We start from the raw sequence: 21,030 nt of genomic DNA on the forward strand, positions 1-21,030 counted from the left end.
AAAGAAAACAATTATTATTATTACCGTTTATCGATTTTATTAAATTCTCGAAAAGCTGAACATTACAGAGGCATACTACGTAAACAAACAAATAACAGAACAGCAGATGCATTAATTTACTTCAAAATCAATAGAGAAAACAGAAAAAAAGGAATACAAAACACGATTCAACTCCCATCCAAGTATCGTTATAATTTATTAATTTTCGAAAAGCAGAACATCACAGTGGCATACCGTTCAATCAAACAAATAATGGCATAGCAGATTGATTTTACTTCAAAATAAATTTAAAATGCAAAAGCAAGAAAGGCAAAACAAGATTCCAGCCGACCCAAGTATTCTTCTTCTTCTTCTGATTATTATATTAACCTCTGGGGATTGTAAAATGCTGACTCCGTACGAATTGTGCTGCGCGGAACTCTAAATGTTTCGTGCTGCGGTGCCTGGTGGGGCGCATTTCAGTGTGACTCCAGTGCGTTGTACCAGTGGACGGGCGGTTGTCAAGCGAGTAAGTTATGATCTTTTCTTCCTACTTAATTTGATATTGTACGCAAATTACTTTGTGATAATGTAAATATTTCTGTTAGTCATTCTGGCATACAAAAAGCACATTTGCATAAATAATCTTTGTATGAAGGTTGTGCTTCTGGTGAGTTCTTCGCCGAGCTCCTTTGTTGTCGAAATTTTTTGCGGTGTTCGGCGGATTTTGCAGTTCACAAAGCAAAAGTGAAATTTAATTAAAAAAAGGGTAAATGTGTTTGGGCGACACATTTGTACAATATTGGGTCAATACTGGGTCATAATCTTTTTCATTTATTTGTTTTTATATCTCCGATTAACCGTTTACATTCGCGTGTATTTTGCTTAGCGGTCGAAATGATTTTTAAGTATAACTATTTTGTATGGTCCATGAATTTCATTACAGTGAGGTTCGACCTTTAGTCATATGAAAATGCTGCCTGAGGTGAACATCTTTTCGCCACGTCCAAACCGCTGGCCCTGCGTTTCATAAAATCTTCCAAACCTGCGTGCTATTCGACTAAAAACTGTGTTGTTATGGGGAAGGCCAAAACTTTGTCACAGGTGGCTGCAAGTTGATCTGTCCATTCAAGATAAATTACCTCCGTAAGTGAAGTCTTTATTAACCGTCTTTACCGTTATGGCATTGTAGTGAATTTTAGCACAGATTTGGTTTAAATCGCCGCTCGGTTAGCCATTCCTATTTGAGTCAGTTCATTTCTTTCAGAAAAATTTCTGAAAATAAAAAAAAGATTTGCAGACATAGATGTGAATTATAAACTTGCAGTTAATAATTTGTGCCACTTACATTAGTGTACTGGTTACCAGAAGTGATGCTATTTAGCAAATTGACACTGATGCATTTGAGCAGTGTACATTACAGTCTGTGATCGTGTGAAATTCAATACAAATATTCTACTTATATTTAGGTGAGAAAGATATTTTAACATTTCCACATTCTTTTACATGCAGAAATAGCTGAAGTTTTTGATTCCTTTATAACTTCACCGTAGGGCCAGACTTGAGTGGAAATAATAGCGTAAGCAGTTGTAAGGAACCTTTCATTCAGCCGAAGGCGTTCAGTGTTACTTCATCGTCCCCCCTCATTAGTGTTGCAGTGGTATTTGTTAAATCTCTTGTTCAGGTTGAGAGTTGTTACTTATGATTTGGTTGATGCCTTTATGCAAGGTGACTTACAACATTAGATAATTTGGCATGGGTTAGGTCAGGGGTCTCCAACTCCAGTCCTGGAGGGCTGCTGTGGCTGCAGGTTTTCATTCTAACCCTTAATTAGTGCTGCTAATTAACTCTTTGCCTTAAGTTTAATTGATGCACAACTTAAGACTCGGGCCCCTTAATTATTTCTTTTTTCCTTAATTAGCAACCAAACAATATTAAGACACGAAATAAACCAACACATAAACAACAACCTGCGTCCATCACACAATAACTGAAAATAAAAGAAAGCTGAAGGCCTCAGAAATGTTGATCTGCTCAGGTCCACAAAACATTTTGACAGCGCTCTTTAAAAGAAAATCAACAGTTTTGGAAATGTCTGCCATGTCAAAATGATCTCCGTGGGGGTGTGTGTGTATGTGTATATATATGTTTTAAATTTATATTATAAATAATGGGTTTAATTAGCAATGAGAATTGGCTTCAAATTAAGAAACTGAATGAAGTGAAGTTGGTTGGAATTTGAGGCCCCAACTTAGTTGGTCATCTGTTGGCTCACTTCACATCAAATTTATGTTTAGGTGCTGTTTAAGGAAAAAAGAATCAATTCAGTGGTCAGAGTCTCAAGAAAAGTCAATTAAAATAAAGGGAAATAGTGAATTAGCAGCAAAAACTGGTCACTAATTAAGAAAAGAGTTAGAATGAAAACTTGCAACCACAGTAGCTCTCCAGGACCGGAGTTGGAGACCCCTGGGTTAGGTCAGGGGTCTCCAACTCCAGTCCTGGAGGGCCACAGTGACTGCAGGTTTTCATTCTAACTCCTTTTTCTTAGTGACCAGTTTTTGCTGCTAATTTAACTTCTTTTGAATTCATTTTAATGGAATTGTTCTTGAAGACTTAAAAAGACCCATCCATCCATCCAGTTTCCAACCCGCTGAATCCCAACACAGGGTCACGGGGGTCTGCTGGAGCCAATCCCAGCCAACACAGGGCACAAGGCAGGAACCAATCCCGGGCAGGGTGCCAGCCCACCGCAGGACACACATAAACACACCCACACACCAAGCACACACTAGGGCCAATTTAGAATCACCAATCCACCTAACCTGCATGTCTTTGGACTGTGGGAGGAAACCCACCAGACATGGGGAGAACATGCAAACTCCACGCAGGGAGGACCCGGGAAGCGAACCCAGGTCTCCTAACTGCGAGGCAGCAACGCTACCCACTGCGCCACCGTGCCACCCTAAAAAGACCCAATAATTGTTTTTTTCCTTAATTAGCAGCCAAACAATAATGAGATACAAAACCTGACCAGCAAACTGTGTCCATCATACAATATCTGAAAATAAAAGAAAGGTGGGCTTTTGTTCAGAAAGTGGACGCCAAGAACGGCACTTGTTTTTAAGATTAGGCACCTTCTCTAAATTTTTAAGATTAGGGACCCTGGTGTAGCTGGCCTTTTCCCCCATGAACCTTAAGTTCAGGGTTTCTAGTAGGGGTAGGCCAGTCTAAAACAAACAACAAAAAGGAGATGGCGTCTGCCTTTTTGAACAAGACCAGAAAGGTGGAGGTCTCAGGAACGTTGATTTGCTCAGGTTCCCAAACCATTTTAACAGTTGCTCTTAGAAAATTAAAGAAAAAATCAACAATTTTGAAAATGTTTGCTAATGTAAAATGAGAGTAGCAACAAGCCATGGAAATAAAGAAGGGGTTTAATTAACAACAAGACTCGGTGCCTAATTAAGTAACTGGTTGGAGTTTGAGACTCTGACTTGGTTGGTCTTCTGTTGACTCGGTCACCTGTCCTATCATTTCTGTTTAAGGAAAGAAATGAAGCAATTTAGAGGAATGATGAAGAAATTCCAGGCAACAAATCTTAAACGAGTTAATTAAAATGAATTCAAAAGAAGTTAATTAGCAGCAAAAACAGGTCCCTAATTAACAAAAGGGTTAGAATGAAAACCTGCAGCCACTGCAGCCCTCCAGGACTGGTTTAGGTGGTCCCGCTGTGTGCTAGGTAATCTTAATTCATTATACATATTATTGCATTACTGCTCAAAAGTTTTAGAACATCTCACTTTTTCCAGTTTTTCTTCAAATTGAATTAGTTGAAATACAGTGAATGTCCTAAAATGTTGAAAAGGGTAAGCAGTAAACTGTCGAAGGTTTAAATGTTAACTTTAGGTTAGCAAAAACTGAAAAAAAAGGAAATATCAGAATATCACAAATGTCCCTTCATCGGGGAACAACTAATAGCTTAAAACCTCCAGATGGTCTGCAGCAATTAAAGTAAATGAAGCCTTGCCAACAATTTGCACATGTGTCCCATGTTCTGTTGATTACTTAGAAACCCTCTGTGTGTGTGTGTGTGTGTGTGTGTGTAATTTTGTTTAAACTGGCCAATACGGTAGAGAGTCGGCTTCCTAGCCAGTAGTTCAATGACATGTATGTTGCCTTCCTTCAATCAACATGGAAAATATATTAGGATATTAAATACAGAGGAGTCGGGGTCAGAAGTATCAGAAACTAAGGAGTCAGAGTCGAAGGATTTATCTACCGACTCCACAGCCCTGGTGGCAACCCCTAACGGGAGCAGCCGAAAGAAGGGGGGTCGATTTTGTGTGTAGACTTGTTAAGGAAATAAGCCTGCTATGTTCTTGATGAACATATTGTGAATATTTTATTAGAATTCGCAATGGCTTATACTAATGGTAGGCATTTTATTTTCTTTTATGCCATATGCATTGTGGAGACGTGGACAGACTTGTTGGTACAGCACATTGAAAAAGAGCTGAAGGTGATGAAATGAAAAGCCATTGTCCTCTGTATACCTGCATGCATTTGACACATCACAGAGTAAAGCAAAGCAAGTGTAACCAGAGATCAAGTGTCACTTTCTCTACAAAGACATTCCAAAAAGGCCTGGACACATTTGTTGGTTTCTAGAAAAGATCACAAATAATTGGATTCATGTGATCTTTCAAACTCGCTATTTTCTTGAATTCATATTACACACATCTCTAATCGTGCAGGCAGTCATTCAGCCGATATAAAAGTCGTCACTCTGCTGTTTGTTGTCATCGTGTGTCCCACACTGAACATGGACCAGAGAAAGCATCATCTGAGGAGATCACAAAGATAATGATAGATAAGTGTGTGAAACGCAAAGACTAGAAGACCACCTCCAAGCAGCTTGATGTTCCTGTGACAACTGTTGTAAATATTCTTAAGAATAAGTTTAAGGTCCAGGGGACTGTAGCCAATCTCTTCAAGAGGAACCTCAACCCCAGAATGGGCAGAAGAACAGCGAGAATGGTGGACACAAAGCCAAGGACAACTTCCAAAGAAATAAAAGCTGAACTCCAAGGTCGAGGTCCATCAGAGTCTGATCGCTCCGTCCGTCGGCTTTTGAGTGACAGTGGGCCAAACAGAAGATGACACAGGAGGACTTCACATAAAGTCAGAGTGGAATTTGCTAAAATGCATAATGACAATGCACAGTGCTTCTGGGAGAATGTTCTTTGACCAAAAGCTGCAGTTTGTCGAGTCACATCAGCTCTGTATGTCCACAGACGAAAAAAGTGTAACTTTCAAAGAAAAGAATGCCATACCTACTGTGAAACATAGAGGAACATGGGTTATGTTGTGGGGCCACTTTGCTGCGTCTGGAGTCTGTGCAGGGAAGAATGAAATCTCAAGGCTGCAAGTTTCAGAAATGCGATTTCTACACAGTGTGACCGAAATGTCTGTAAATCCCCTTAAATGAAAGTCTGCGATGTGCACTTTGGTTGCGTCTGAATCATCTGATTTGCAGTTTTAAACAGTGGAGCTGAGGGGCAAATCAAGGAAAAATAGGTCATTGGCCCAAACATTGTGGAAGGCGCTATAGATGTTAAATATGTGATCAACACGAGTGGAATAAGATTATTTCATAGCAATTTTGAAAAATATCGTAATATAATGAAACCGGATTTCTTTGGTTCTTTGAATTTACATTTGTCTTTTACAGTTCAAAGGTTTAAAGTACCCGTTCCCTATTTATGCATAGGAACAATGCTGGGTCAAACATTCCCTCATTTTTTGTTATTCTTATAGTACATTGAGCTGCAATTACAATGGCGTGTTTTGTGTGTAAAATTAAATCCATAGAATTGAGGTCCAAAGTTGATGTAAGTTGCTATCCAGAAGTATACAGTAATCCCTCGCTACTTCGTGGTTCACTTTTCGCAGATTCACGACTTCACGGATTTTATATGTAAGCATATCTAAATATATAACGCAGATTTTTCGCTGCTTCGCGGGTTTCTGCGGACAATGGGTCTTTTTACTTCTGGTATTTGCTTCCTCAGTTGGTTTGCCCAGTTGATTTCATACAAGAGATGCTATTGGCGGATGGCTGAGAAGCTACCCAATCGGAGCACGTATTTAAGTTCCTGTGTGCTGCTGATTGGCTCAGCGACGGAGTGCTGCATTAACCAGGAAGTCTCATCTCACTCATTCAGCATTAACGTGCTCTTGCTACTGCATTCAGGGGATTATCACCTTCATCGTCATCATTTTTACTGCGCAGCATATTCATCACCATCATCACGTCATATATAGCTACGTGTACTTCGCTGTACAGTAAGTGTAAACTTATCTACCGATTTCATATTGCTTAGCAGTTGTCCCTGTTATTAATAGAGTAAAGGGTGGGTTGTAAACAATACAGGGAGGGTTTAAAAACGTCCAAATACACGTTAAATAATTAAATAAATATGGTGTCCCTACTTCGCGGAAATTCAGTTATCGTGGTCGGCCTTGGAACCTATCTCCCGCGATAAGTGAGGGATTACTGTAAAGAAGAAATGGGTTCAGAAAAAAGAATCCAAGATGGGCACTTTTATCATTTCTATGACTTGGAGTGACAAATTTTAAATATCCTGATAGAGGCTGCATTTGTGTGTGTGTGTGTTCAGCGGAGGAGCAACGGGCGCATTTCATATGCAGTGAAAGTATCACAGTTTATTAATCGTTTTTGTTTGTTTGTTTTGTTAGAAATGTCTACCACTTCAGAATCTGAGCCAAACTACGAGGAGATTTTTTCTGACCGTTTCACTTCTGAAGACAAAGAATATCAGGAGTACTGCCAACGTCCACCAGATCCTCCACCGGTAGTTGAAGACTGGGGAAACAAAGCAGGTGGACACCAGCGAGGCAGAGATTTTAGGTGAGGCCTTGTCCTCGTCTCATGTCTATAATTTTTGTTTAATAATACAATAATAATTCTTTACATTTGCAGTCATGGCCAAAAGTTTTGAGAATGACCCAAGTGTTGGTTTTCACAAAGTTTGTTTCTTCAGTGTTTTTAGATCTTTTCGTCAGATGTTTCTATTTGTATACAGAAGTAGAATTACAAGCATTTCAGAAGTTTCAAGGGCTTTACTGACAATTCCATGAAGTTTATGTAGAGTCAATATTTGCAGTGTTGGCCCTTCTTACTTTTTCCAAGACCTCTGCAATTCACCCTGACAGGCTGTCAATCACCTTCTGGGCCAAATCCTGACTAATGGCAGCCCATTCTTGCATCATCAATGTTTGGAGTTTGTCAGAATTGGTGGGTTTTTCTTTGTCCACCCGCCTCTTGAGGATTGACCACAAGTTCTCAATGGGGAGTTTCCTGGCCATGGACCCCCAATTTCTATGTTTTGTTCCCCGAGCCACTTAGTTCTCACTTGTGCCTTATGGCCTGGTGCTCCATCATGCTGGAGAAGGCATTGTTGGTCACCAGACTGTTCTTGGATGGTTGGGGAGAAGTTGCTCTCGGAAGATGTTTTGGTCCCATTCTTTATTCATGGCTGTGTTCTGTGAGTGAGCTCTGCACTGCCTTGGCTGAGAAGCAACCCCACGTGACATGAATGGTCTCAAGATGCTTTTCTGTTGGTATGACACAGGACTGCTGACGGTAGCGCTGTTCACCATTGTTTTATTCCGGATGCCCCAAATAATCAGAAAGGGGATTCATCAGAGACAATGACTCCCCAAACCCACAGCAGTCCAATTCCAGAATATCAGTCTGGCCCTGATGATTTTCTAGGCTTCTTTGCTGCCCTTCTTGACACCCACCAGGCCATCCTCCACATGTCTTCGCCTCACTCCCACCTGCCTGCTGCCATTCCTGAGCAAGCTCTGCACTGGTGGTGCCTCCCCGATCCCTCAGCTGAATGAACTTTAGGAGAAGGTCCTGGCGCTTGCTACAATTGAAAATGGGTTGATTTTCATGGCAAAGAGGGACTTTGCAATTCATCTGATCACTCTTCAGAATATTCTGGAGTAGATGCAGATTGCCATCATAAAAACTGAGGCAGCAAACTTTGTGAAAATTAATATTTGTGTCATTCTCAAAACTTTTGGCCACGACTGTATATAGCGCTTTTTAGCTGAAGGACACTGTACTACACTGTTTGGCCATTCCCGTTTTTGTTCCCATTTGTGAAAGTCTTTTAACATGGACATTGCTGAAATGCATAATTGGCTTGAAAGGAAATACTTGTGATTTTTAGCATTTTTTCTTATTTGGAATTCTTGTAGGTACAGACCTTACAGAGGAAGAGATGAAGGGAGAAGCTGGTCAAATGATTACAGATCACACCAGCACTGGCAGGAGAGAGGCTGGGGTGGCGGCGGCCAAAGGTCACACCAGCAAACGGGGAATTATAACTCGTCTAATTACAGACACCAGGGTTATCATTCTTACCATCAGAGACCCAGCAGTCACCACTACTAGAGGCACAATGTGCTACCTCGGGGGTTGGGGGTGGGGGGTTTGGAGAAAAAAACGGGTTAAATGTTGATTATTTTTCAACTCTGAAGGCTGGTGGTTATTTGGATGTTAGCTGAAAATGGCCACTTCCTTTAGGCATCATAGAAAGTCATTTGAATGTTTTAGTTAATTGAAAATGAGGGAGTGTAGAATTAAACTGTATTGCTTGTGATTTTTATTTAGCATAGGCATAAACGTTTGTGTGCCCGTTGGCAGTGTTAACATTTCATGTACACGTGGAAAGCCAGTCAGCTGTCTGGTTGTCCAAAGCAGCGTAGTTAGTGTTGCTGTGCAGAAACGCAGATTAAAAAAAGAGAGCTTTAAACTTTACATTGTAGACAGTAAGGAATGCACTCACCCCTTAAAATAATATTATTATCGGATCTTTAAGGGTGGTCCAAATGAAAAAATCAACCTGTGTGTCTTTCTAAATTATTCTTCGAATTGCATAGTCTGCTTAACGGCACACAGTGTAGCCAATTTTTTTCCCCCTCTTAATCCGAGGTTTTCTGTGGGCGCTTTCATTTTTTTTTTTTTAATTGTTTGCTATCCATGCAAAATACAAATACGTCATGTTTGGTTCAGTAGGAACATATCGGACTGTGGGGTGGCAAGTCATTTGAATCCATGCAGCTCCATTATTAAGGCTCGGCAAAATATGTTAAACAGTAAATTCAAAATTAATTAGCCACTAATCACAAGAGAGGTTTGGCCAACTGATTTGATAGATGAACGAATACCCGGCTCAGTGCAATTATGGTTGTGTGTCTGTTGCTTTTGAAATGTGCACAAGAAATTTGGAGTAATTTTTGATTACATTTAATGTTTTTTTTTTTTTTCTTCATTAAGTTTGATCATTTCTTGTACTGTATGCTTTTGTTTTGGTAAATTGTTTTTAGCTCTTAGTAAATGTGTTTTTCTTAAGTTGTGTTTTAGCCAGATGTTGTGGAGTGTTCTATACCTCACGCACTGCACTGTGGATGGTGACTTGAGCTGTTGAACAAAACTGACTGAAATGGGTCGACAGTACCGAGTCTTAGGAGAGTAACGTCATTACATGACTGGTATGGCCTACTAGATTACACTAGCGCAACAAGCTGGGGGGCGGGGGGGTGTCATATATGAATTACATGACTTCTAGGAGGTGGGGATGTCAGACTTGACTGCAGTGCTGATCTCGTGCCCAGAGAATGTCAGTTTACCCAACTAGAAATCACTGCGGCCATCGGATTACTTGACTGCGTGACGACTTTCCAGCACAGTTTCACCTTTCCAGAGTCTCTTCTGACAGCCAATAATGTGCTGCCTGGTGGGCCATGTGAAGGGTTTACAGGTAAGGCGACTTCAGCCACAGTCTCTGCCTTTGTTTTTGTTTTTCCTGTCCTGTTGTGTTATGTAAAATGTCGTTTGAGATGGAGAAGCTTCTGTTTTCAAGGTCCAAAACACCCACGTTCTTATTCCTCATTAGCTGCATATTGTATGCCTTGTAGGTCCTGCTGAGCGCTCCTTGGTCTCGGCCTCTCTATCTATCTATCTATCTATCTATCTATCTATCTATCTATCTATCTATCTATCTATCTATCTATCTATCTATCTATCTCTATATCTATATATCTATATCTATATCTATATCTATATCTATATCTATATCTATATATCTATATCTATATCTATATCTATATCTATATAAATAAATATTAGTTGGGACAAAATCAGCAGGATTTTTTAAAAAAAGAGTTGCGGCCTGCAGTTCTTTTGGTTGAAAGACGTCTTTATCTAGTATCCCTCTTTTCAAGTGTTGTTTTAGTGGAGTTTATACGAGGGACATTCAAAAAGTTTCCGCACTTTTGTATTTTCATTGGTAACGGTGAAGGCGGGAAGGAGGAGTAGTCATTGGGCGTGTCTGAGAGTGTCATGTGACTAGTTCTAGCTGCCTGCCCTTGCAGTTTAGTATAAGAGTTGTCACCCTGTGGTGAATGAAGATGGCTGTGAAACTTAGAAAGAGGAACAGCGCTCTGCCATACGCTTTTTGTGGGTAGAAGGTGTGTCAGGAGCACAAGTTCATTAAAATTCTCTCTCGTAGTGTCGCCTATGAGTGGATTGAAATGTTTGAAAATGGCCGTTCTAGTGTGATGGGTGCAGAGCGCTCTGGACGGGAAGATTTTCGTGTGATGATGATGTGAAAGCAGCAGTGCATCAGTGGCTACGCACTCAAACCAAAAACATTTTTTGTTCATGGCATTAAAACGTTGGTATGATGCTGGGAAAATTGCATCGCAAAGGAAGGTGACTATGTGGAAAATATTTGTTTTTGAAATTCTTAATAGAGTTTAAAAAAAAAATAAATGTGGAAACTTTTTGCACGTCCCTTGTATTTATACGCAGTATTCAGATTTAAAGGTAAAATGATTCTTTGCAAAGTTATAAATGAACACCACTGAAGTTAAAGAAGGAATACAGTATGCACTTAGCGGATGTTTGCGTAATTGTTTGAGTACTCCGTATCGCAGTCTTTAGTTGCCATCTTCCACTGGGTAATTGCACAGTCCTTGCCCCCAATTACTATGAGGTGAGCTCCATCGTGAAGAAATCTCACTGCTGCCGCATTTGTGCCACAGCAGTACGTGTCAAACTCTCCATTACTGTGAAGAAGAGGATGACGAAATAGGAAAAGCTTTCCAGACAATGTGGCCACAACTAAGCAAGATGAAGATGACGAGACGTCCACCCCCACAGCTACTTCATGTCTGGGTAGCGAATGTAGCAGGCCTGGAAGGAGAAAAATGCAAGTAAGTGATGTCAACTTACGGACAGCTAGAGAAAATAATTAGATTAAAAATGGGGATACTTTAAAAAAAAATGTGTATGTACTTAAAGTGATAAAATGTCCAGCTCGCCATGGAGTGTGCAGGGCTACACATCGATGATGAAGGCAGTAGAACCATAATGTCAGGTGTCTGCCATGCAAGTTTAACGTAACGTTCTCCAGCCAGGGTGGTGAGTGGCTAAAGCCTGTCCTGACAGCACAGGACACAAGATGGGAGCCACAGTAATCTATGAGTCCTATTTCTCTAGTAAAACATTTGTGGAGACAGCATGTACAGTGGTGCCTGAAAGTTAGTGAGCCCTTCAGAAGTTTCCATATTCCTACATAAATACGACTTAAAACATCATCAGATTTTCATAGAAGTCCTCAAAGTAGATGTGGAGAACCCAGCTAAACAAATCTGAGGAAAATCACCCAGTATGACATATCTGTGATTGACAAAAGTGTGAGAACCTAATTTGAAGGGGAGAGCCGAGTCAGGTGTTGTCAATCAGTGTGACGATGGTCAGGTGTGAATGGGACCCCCTGTGTATATTAAAAGAGCAGGGTTCTGTCAAGGGCTTCATCTTCAGACCCGCTTGTGCAGTATCACGTCGCAGAGAAAGGACACTCCAGAGCACCTCAGAAAAAGAATTGTGGGTGCTCACCATGCTGGGGAAGGCTGCAAAGCCATCTGTAAAATTAAGAGTTCGGACTGCACCAGTCCACAGTTGGACCCCCGTATCACACATTTCTGAAGGCACTGTGTGTGTGTGTGTGTGTGTATTGTATAGAAATGTAATATTTTGCACATATGCGGGAGATATTTAGTCTGCAGTACATAAACATTTGATACAAACAGAAGACATTTAAAGCATTTTAAAATAAGGTGTTTGCTGGTTTTATTTAACACATCGGTTATTTTACTAAATCAGTGGTCTGTTCCAGTGAACTTTAACTTACAATTGAAGTCGGACATTTCCGTACACGGGATGAATTCTTTAAAACTCGCTTTATAACTCTCCACAGATTTTATACTAACAAGCTAAACATTTGGCATATCATTTAAGACCTCCACTTTGTGCAGGGCAGTGTTCCAGCAGTATTCCCAGATCTCGGAGTATTTCACATTTTATTGACTATATCAGGGTCACAAGTTTACATACACTTTAATATTTGGTAGCATTGGCTTTAAATCGTTTAACTTGAGCCAAACGTTTTGTGTGTCCTTCCATAAGCTTCTTAAAAGTTGCTAGAATTTTGACCCATTCCTCCAGACAGGACTGGTTTAACTGGGACAGGTTTGCAGGCTTCCTTTGCTCACACACACACACACTTTTTCAGTTCTGCCCACAAATTTTTCAAGCGCATTGATGTCAGGGTTTTGTGGTGGCCACTCCAGTACCTTGACCTTGTTGTCCTGATGCCATTTTGCCACAACTTTGGAGGGCTGCTTGGGGTCCTTGTTCTTTTGGAAGAGCCATTTCCGACTGTGCTTCAACTTTCTTGCTGAGCTCTTGAGATGTTGCTACAGTATATCTTCATCATTTTCCTTCCCCATCATGCCATCTATTCTGTGAAATGCACCAGTCCCTCCTGCAGCAAAGGACCCCCAACAACACCATGCTTGACGGTTGAGATGGTGTTCTTTGGCTTGCAAGTCTCACCCTTTTTTTCCTCCAAACATAACGATGGCCAAACAGTTCGACCTTGGACTCCTCAGACCAGAGGATATAAGATATTTGTCCCCATGTGCCTTTGCAGACTACAGCTTTTTTAATAGGGGCTTTGGGACAGTGGCTTCTTCATTGCTGAGCAGCCTTTCAGGTTATGTTGATACTAGGGGGCTCCGCCCCCTGCTCGCTTCACTCGCCAACCCCTGGTCTTGGGTAACCCGAAATAGATTTGAAAGATTATTTATCTCCGTCAGTTGTGGTCTTTCGTTTTGAACCCGTACCTGCTTTGCTTCCGCAGTTTCAGACGCGCGTTGTAGGCGCCTGCGTTCATTGATCTTATCCAGGTGGGCTCGTGTTTGTAGCGTTGAGCCGTATTGTGTAAAGCGTTCAGCGGTTTGTACAATCCCAAGCAGCACATTATTCCTATCTTCACTCCGCAGTAGTGCCACTCACAATATGGCGGTGACGCCTGCGCCTTCACTCCGCAGTAGTGCCACTCACAATATGGCGGTGACACCTGCGCCTTTGTGGACCTGTGGGGCCTCCATAGCCTCTCACGTTTGACTCTGGGGTGCAGCGCAGAATCCTCTTTTTTGTGTGGTTGTATCGTTAGTGGTAGCTATGGTTGTGTTGTTGCTTCATTTCTCATTCATGTTAGTTGAGCTCTTTCATTCTTGGGCCGTGACTCCTTCGTTCGCGGTGGATACGACTTTGCTTGCGGTTTATGAGACGCGCGCCTGCGCAGTACGTCTCATGGTCCCGTCGCCGTGTCCCTGCGTCCATATCCGGTCTATTCTCGGTTAGTAATATGGATCATTCTTGTTTTATGGTGGATAGAGAGACTTGTCTAACGGTGTCCTCCAGCATCTCCACAAGGTCCTTTGCTGTTGTTTTGGGATTCATTTGCACTTTTCGCGCCAAAGTCCACTCTTCTGTAGGAGACACAATGCATCTCCTTCCTGAGCACTGATACGGTTGTGAGATCCCATGGTTTTTATACTTGTGTATCTATCTATCTATCTATCTATCTATCTATCTATCTATCTATCTATCTATCTATCTATCTATCTATCTATCTATCTATCTATCTATCTATCTATCTATCTATCTATCTATCTATCTATCTATCTATCTATCTATCTATCTATCTATTGTTTGTGCAGATGAATGTGGAACCTGTGGAAACTGTTTCCAAGGATGAACCAGATTTGTGGAGGTCCACATTTTTTGTTTGTTTGTTTAGTCCTGACTGGTTTCTTTTCATTTTTCCATTATGTCAAGCAGAGAGGCAGTGAGTTTGATGGTAGGCCTTAACCTAACTGGAGTCAACATGTGGATGTCTGTTAATTGGCTTTCAGAAGCTCAAATTGCCTAAAGCAGGGGTCACCAACTCTGGTCCTGGAGGGCCCCAGTGGCTGCGGATTTTCATTCTAACCCTTAAGTAGTGCACTGTTTTTGCTCTTAATGATCTTCTTTTCAATTCATTTTAATTGACTTGTTTTTTAAGATTTGTTCCCCTGAATGTCTGCATTTCTTTCCGTAAATGGCACCCAAACAGAAATGAAATGTGAAATGAGTGAGCCGGCAGAAGACCAACTAAGTGAGGGCCGCAAACTCCAACCACTTTCACTCCAACCAGCTGCTTAATGAGGCGCTGATTCTTGTCGTTAATTAAACCAAGTTCTTTAATTCCATGGCCTGCCTGCCTGCTGTTGCACAACGAGAGCAACAACATTTCCAAACTTGTTGACTTTGTTTTCTACGAGCACCGTTAAAATGTTTTGGGGACCTGAACAGATCAGCATTCCCGAGACCTTAACCTTTCTTTATTCTCAGATATCGTACGATCAACAATGTTGGTCATGTTACGCTGGTCATGTTTTGGTTCAGTTGGTTCATTTTGCATCTCAATTTTTGGCTGCCAATTAAGGAAAAAGGAAACAATTAGGGGGGTCTGAGTCTTCAAGAGCAAGTCAAATAAAATTAATTCAAAAGAAGTTAAGTAGGAGCAAAATCCGCTCACTAATTAAGAAAAGGGTCAAAATAAAAACCTACAGTCACTCGGACCCTCCAGAACCAGAGTTGGGGACCACAGGCCTACAGGCGTGATATCATTTTTGGGAATTATAAAGGCACGGTTAACGAAGTGTATGTAAACTTGTGACCCACTGGAATTGTGTTTGAGTCAATAAAAAGTGAAATCCTCTATGAATATGTTTTGGAAAAAATGACTATTGCTCGGCCCAAAGTAGACGACTTAAATGATACACCAAATTTATAGCTTCTTAGTATAAAATCTGTGGAGGGGTTAGAAATTGAGCTTTAAAGAATTCACCCCAAGTTTATGGAAACTTCTGACTTCAACTGTATATTCACAAGCATACATTTATTCTTACATTTATCTATTTATTAAGTGAATTGTTAATTTTGCTCTTTGACATTTAACTGTTGTTGCTGAGCTTTATGTTGGTTACCTCCTATTGTAATTGCTCAGTGCTGTTCTGATATGATTCATTTTAAATTAATATATTGTCTTAATATACAATATATCTTGATAAGGTGCCACATGAGAGGTTGGGCATCAAATTAAAAGAAGTGGGAGTTGAGGGTGAGTTGATTAGATGGGTGCAGAATTGGCTCAGATACAGGAAGGAGAGGGTGACGGTGAGAGGAACCTCATCAGAACTGGCTGATGTGTGTTTTTTTTTTTTTTTTTTTTTATAAATTTTATTTATTAATTTTATTGTAATCATTCCATATAAATAGATCAATTTATAACAAAAAAAAATTTCAAGACAGATTTTTTTTTTAAAGACAGAACTGGCCGATGTTAAGAGTGGTGACCAGCAGGGGGCAGTGCAGGGGCCGCTGCTATTTTTAATTTATATTAATGATTTAGATAGGAATATAAGTAACAAGCTGGTTAAGTTTGCAGGTGATACCAAGATAGGTGGATTAGCAGATAATGTGGAATCCGTTATATCATTACAGAAGGACTTGGATAGCAGACAGGCTTGGGCAGATTTGTGGACGATGAAATTTAATGTCAGTAAATGTAAAGAATTACATATAGGAAGTAAAAATGTGAGGTTTGAATACACAATGGGCAGTTAGAAAATGGAGAGTACATCTTATGAGAAGGATTTAGGAGTCATAGTGGACTTGACACTATCAACTAACAGTGTTCAGAAGCCATTAAGAAGGCAAACTGAATGTCAGGTCATATAGCGCCTTGATGTGTGGAGTACAATTCACAGGAGGTTCTGCTCAACCTTTATAACACACTGGTGAGGCCTCATCTGGAGTCCTGTGTGCAGTTCTGTTCTCCAGGCTACAAAAAGGACATAACAGCACAAGAAAAGGTCCAGACAAGAGCGACTAGTCTGATTCGGAGCTACAGGGGATGAGTTATGAGGAAAGATGAAAAGAGCTGAGCCTTTACAGTTCAAGAAAAAGAAGATGAAGAGGAGACCTGACTGAAATGTTTAAAATTATGAAGGGAATTAGTCCAGTGCATTGAGACTGGGACTCAAAATAAGTTCATCAAGAACACGGGGACACAGTTGGAAACTTGTGAAGGGTAAATTTCGCACAAACATTAGGAAGTTTTTCTTTACACAAAGAACGACAGACACTTGGAATAAGCGACCAAGTAGTGTGGTGGACAGTAAGACTTTAGGGACTTTCAGAACTCGACTTGATGTTTTTTTGGAAGAAATAAGTGGATAGGACTGGCGAGCTTTGTTGGGCTGAATGGCCTGTTCTTATCTAGAGTGTTCTAATGTTCTTATCAGGAATACTTTTTCAAATCTCATACTCTCTTTAGGTGAACAGGAAGCATTTGCTTAGTTCTGCTCGTCAGTTTTTAATTTAGCTGAGCTTGTTTATGGTGCAAGGCCGCTGTTCATTATCACTGTGTGACTCTAAGAATATGTCCTCAACCTCAAGTAAATGTACTATATATGCATTGTGTGTGTATATATATATATATATATATATATATATATATATATATATATATATATATAATATACACACACAAAGTGCAAATGTTGATTTTGTGATTTGTTGACCATAACTGAGGTCCTGCACATCTACATACCTTTCTTGGTAAAGCCCGTCGTACACGTTTCTGAAGCCCAGTTGGCGTCTTTCCACAGCACAGCATTTTCCACTTCCTCCCCGGTATCGGTGTTCCAGATTTTGTGCTCACCGTCCGTAGAGCTGCTTCTTAAAATGTGAAAGCCAAGATTTCCTTCATCTGCAGTCCAGTCTAATCCAGTAATTCTCGAGGTGTGCCCTTTGAGGCTCTGGGAAGCGTCAACATGCACTTCGGCGTTATTACACCGTGTTAAAAGGAACACATAAATGCTCATGTCGGCACAGGCCAAAGCGAGTTTCTTTGCACAGGGGGATAACTGCATGCAGAGCGGCGGGAAAGGCGCAATCTTTCTAAAAGTTGCAGCTTTCTGTAGGTTAATAGGGTTGTCTTGGACAGAAACATGAAATACGGTGAGATCACGCTCTTTAGAAATGACAGCAATTAGTCTCTGTGCGAGGCTTGCGCTCACGCAACAGATGACAGACTTTCTGAAACAGTGCCTTGCTAAGCACTCCTTGCTTTGTGCGTTATAGACGTGAAGTGCGCCATCAAAGCCTGCAGAAACAAACACGTGACAATCTGGATGTGGCTTTGCATCCACGGCGAGAGCCAGCACCGAGTCCGAGTGGCCCACCGTGATGGCTTTGTCGCAGAGCACGATGGGAGCCGAGTGAGAGTTCAGACTGCTGATATCCGTCTGGAGTATGGAGCCGTTGACCGTGGCCATGTAGAGAGCGTCCCCAGCAACTGCGATCTGATAAACGCCTCCTTCTGAAATGGGAATCTGTACGCAAACAAAAAAAACAAAAACTGATTTGTCACCGAGAACATAAAGGCAGATGGCACATTCAGATGAAGCCAAATGGGACTGTCGTTGAGCTAGAAAAGCAATCGCTTTTAACGGTTTTACACGGAGGGGTCAACTCGCAAAGCAAATGTGATTCTGGAGCAATCGAACAAATTTAACAAAATGCGGAAAAGTCAAAGAATACTTATGATGAAAGAATAAAGGGGGGAGGGGGGGGGGGGCTGCTGTTCAAATGACAGCGAGAGTCTCAATAATCGAAGGGTCTAGCTGCAGCTGGCAATACCTATGCCATAGATCAGGTAATGCCCACCGTGTGAGTCACAAAACGCCCTTTGACTCGGATAACCCCTCCTACAACCCTAATCATAGCTATAGTGTAACGGGGCCCTAATATTAATCATAATCTATTGAGATGGGTGTTACGTGATGTTGGGGGTATTACCTCGTAGGTACTGCAGTCTGCAATTACATTGCTGGAATAATCCAAGTACTTGGGGAACACCGTGGCTGCTAGTTTTCAATCGAGGCAATTTCCTAGTCAGAGATCACTTTATTCATTAAACTAGTATCTAGCTCAGAAATACCTGTCATGATTTATTTTTTAAATGAACAACTAAAAACATGCACAACCTCTGGACCTCCCAAGACCAAGCTAATAGTTCACGAGTACCAGCAGGTGGCGCCCTGCATGTGTTAGATCAGGGGTCTCAAACCTTCCACCCCCCGAGCTACTTTTACAGCATGAAAATGGCCGAGAGGTACTCCTGTTTTCTAACGTTTATTCTCATAGCTTATTTCAACTCAAACAAACTGAATACGCTTGTTTTACCTGAGCATTTAACAAAATGTTGGTGTCCTCACGTTTTGCATTAAAATATCACAACAAAATATTGGGTTCACCTGCAAGTGCATTTTGTATGTCTGTATGCATTTTCTAGTGAATTTCACACTGTTGAATTAAAAGATGAATGCTGTCAAAACAAAAACAGTGCGATTCCAAATCCACAGATCTGACTTCTTCGTTTGTCACCGTGTCACTTTATTCACAGGTCCAGTGTCATGTGTGATGTGTTGTTTAGTTAGTCAGATGACTGGCACTGAGGTGTGTGGTGGAGTGGAGCCCCTTAGGTCCACTCTTATGGAGTCATTTCAATGTTCGTCTGTCAGTCGTGTTCTGAACTTTGAGTTCATGACATTCATGTCAGACTCAAAGAGGTATGGAGACCCAAACAAAGGAGACATTTTCAGAGCTGCTTGGTGAAGATTCTTATAGTTATCTGGCTCTACTAAGCTCCAGAAATGGAGATTACATGGCACGACAGCAGCAGCAAGCCAGCAGCTGATCGAGCAAAGAGGAGGTAAAAACAAACTGTTTCCCATCGTATCACCGTTTAAGAGGGGGTTTCAGAGGAGCGACTGCATCTCCTTGGGGTACGTTCAGTCCCCTTGTTCACAACGGTGTGTAGCGCAGGCTGTGGCGGGGAGAGGGTTGGGGGGTTGGCAAGAGAAGCATTACACACACAGTGATATATTTCAAGTGCTAATTTCTTTTCATTTTGCTGATTATGGCTTATAGGTAATGAGAACTCAAAATTATATCTCAGAAAATTAGAATATTACATAAGACCCAATAAAAAAAATAGATTTTTAATACAGAAATGACCTACTGCAAAGTATGGCCATGTACACACTCAATACCAATACTTGGTCGGAGCTCCTTTTGCATGAATTACTGCATTAATGCGGCGTGGCATGGAGGCGATCAGGCTGTGGCACTGCTGAGGTGTTATGGTAGCTCAGGATGCTTTGATAACGGCCTTCGGTTCCTCTGTGTTGTTGGGTCTGGTGTCTCTAATCTTCCTCTTGACAAAATCTGTGGGGTTTAGGTCAGGCAAGTTTGCTGGCCAATCAAGGACAGTGGTTATTAAAACAGGTATTGGTATTTTTGGCAGTGTGGGCAGGTGCCAAGTCCTGCTGGAAAATGAAATCAGCATCAGCATAAAGCTTGTTAGCAGAGGGAAGCATGAAGTGCTCTAAAATTTCCTGGTAGATGGCTGCGCTGACTTTGGACTTGATAAAACACAGTGGACCAACACCAGCAGATGACATGGCTCCTCAAATCATCACCGACTGTAGAAACTTCACACTGGACCTCAAACTTGGATTCTGTGCCTCTCCTCTCCACTCTTTCTCCAGATTCTAGGACCTTGATCTCCAAGTAAAATGCAAAATTTACTTTCATCTGAAAAGAGGACTTTGGACCACTGAGGAACAGTCCAGTCCATTTTCTCCTTAGCCCAGGTAAGACAGTTGTAGCCCCTGTCCTAGATATGTCTGTGTGTGGTGGCTCTTGAAGCACTGACTCCAGCCACTGTCCACTTCTTGTGAATCCCTTCCCAAATTCTTGAATGTGCTGTGCTTCACAATCCCCTCAAGGCTGCAGTTATTCCTGTTGCTTGTGCAGCTTTTTCTGCCACATGTTTTCCTTCCACTCAACTTTCCATTAATATGCTTGGATATGGCACTCTGTGAACAGCCAGGTTCTTTAGCAATGACCTTTTGTGGCTTCCACTCCTTGTGGAGGGTGTCAATGATGGTCTTCTGGACAACTGTCACGTCAGCAGTCTGATTGTGTGGCCTACTGGACCAGACTGAGAGACCGTTTAAAGGCTTAGGGCCCCATAGCAGGTGTTTTGGGTTAATTAGCTGAGTGGAGTGGGACACCAGGGGCTTCATGTATAAACGGTGCGTACGCACAAATATGTTCCACGCTCAAATCGCGATGTATAAAACCTAAACTTGGCGTAAAGCCACACACATTTCCACAGTAGCTCATACCCTGGGGTATGCAAGTTCTGTGCTCGGTTTTGCAGACTGGTGGCACCCAGCATCAAAGCAGTGCTACTGTTCCTGTGTGGTTACCCTTTCTTTTTTAAATCCATATCCCTGACGCGTCTTTATAAATACACTGAAATTAACCGCATGTTCTTTATTAGTTTAATGCATCTGATTGTAATTAACCTGTAACAATATAATGGTCCACAGAATGGCCAAACTATTCCAAATACCATAACTGCTTTAGCGTTGTTACTCTCACTGCACCTTCTTCTTCTTTCAGCTGCTCCCATTAGGTTTTGC

General features: G+C 41.4%; 2 protein-coding genes across 2 annotated transcripts; one reads left to right on the plus strand and one right to left on the minus strand.

Moving 5' to 3' along the window:
• Positions 1–429: 429 nt before the first annotated feature.
• LOC114668054 (RNA guanine-N7 methyltransferase activating subunit-like) lies at positions 430–9,435 on the plus strand. The gene is made up of 3 exons (XM_028823668.2): positions 430–508; positions 6,736–6,907; positions 8,269–9,435. Exons 2-3 carry the CDS (start codon positions 6,738–6,740, stop codon positions 8,462–8,464), a joined length of 366 nt encoding a protein of 121 aa, XP_028679501.1. The 5' UTR covers positions 430–508; positions 6,736–6,737; the 3' UTR covers positions 8,465–9,435.
• A 1,410-nt stretch (positions 9,436–10,845) lies between these two features.
• LOC127526122 (echinoderm microtubule-associated protein-like 3) lies at positions 10,846–17,850 on the minus strand. The gene is made up of 2 exons (XM_051920440.1): positions 17,085–17,850; positions 10,846–11,269 (listed from the first exon to the last, which is right to left on the minus strand). The coding sequence occupies exons 1-2, from the start codon at positions 17,809–17,811 to the stop codon at positions 10,968–10,970; spliced, it is 1,029 nt and encodes a 342-aa protein (XP_051776400.1). The 5' UTR covers positions 17,812–17,850; the 3' UTR covers positions 10,846–10,967.
• Positions 17,851–21,030: the final 3,180 nt, after the last annotated feature.

Source organism: Erpetoichthys calabaricus, chromosome 17 (assembly GCF_900747795.2).
Source record: "Erpetoichthys calabaricus chromosome 17, fErpCal1.3, whole genome shotgun sequence".
NCBI classification, from domain to species: domain Eukaryota; kingdom Metazoa; phylum Chordata; class Cladistia; order Polypteriformes; family Polypteridae; genus Erpetoichthys; species Erpetoichthys calabaricus.

Coding starts and splice junctions, on each gene's coding strand:
- LOC127526122 (XM_051920440.1), bottom strand. CDS start 17,811: ATGGCCACGGTCAACGGCTCCATACTCCAGACGGATATCAGCAGTCTG. Junction 11,270..17,084: donor GACGGGCTTTACCAAGAAAG/GTATGTAGATGT, acceptor TTCTCCTTCCAG/GCCTGCTACATTCGCTACCC.
- LOC114668054 (XM_028823668.2), top strand. CDS start 6,738: ATGTCTACCACTTCAGAATCTGAGCCAAACTACGAGGAGATTTTTTCT. Junction 6,908..8,268: donor CAGCGAGGCAGAGATTTTAG/GTGAGGCCTTGT, acceptor GAATTCTTGTAG/GTACAGACCTTACAGAGGAA.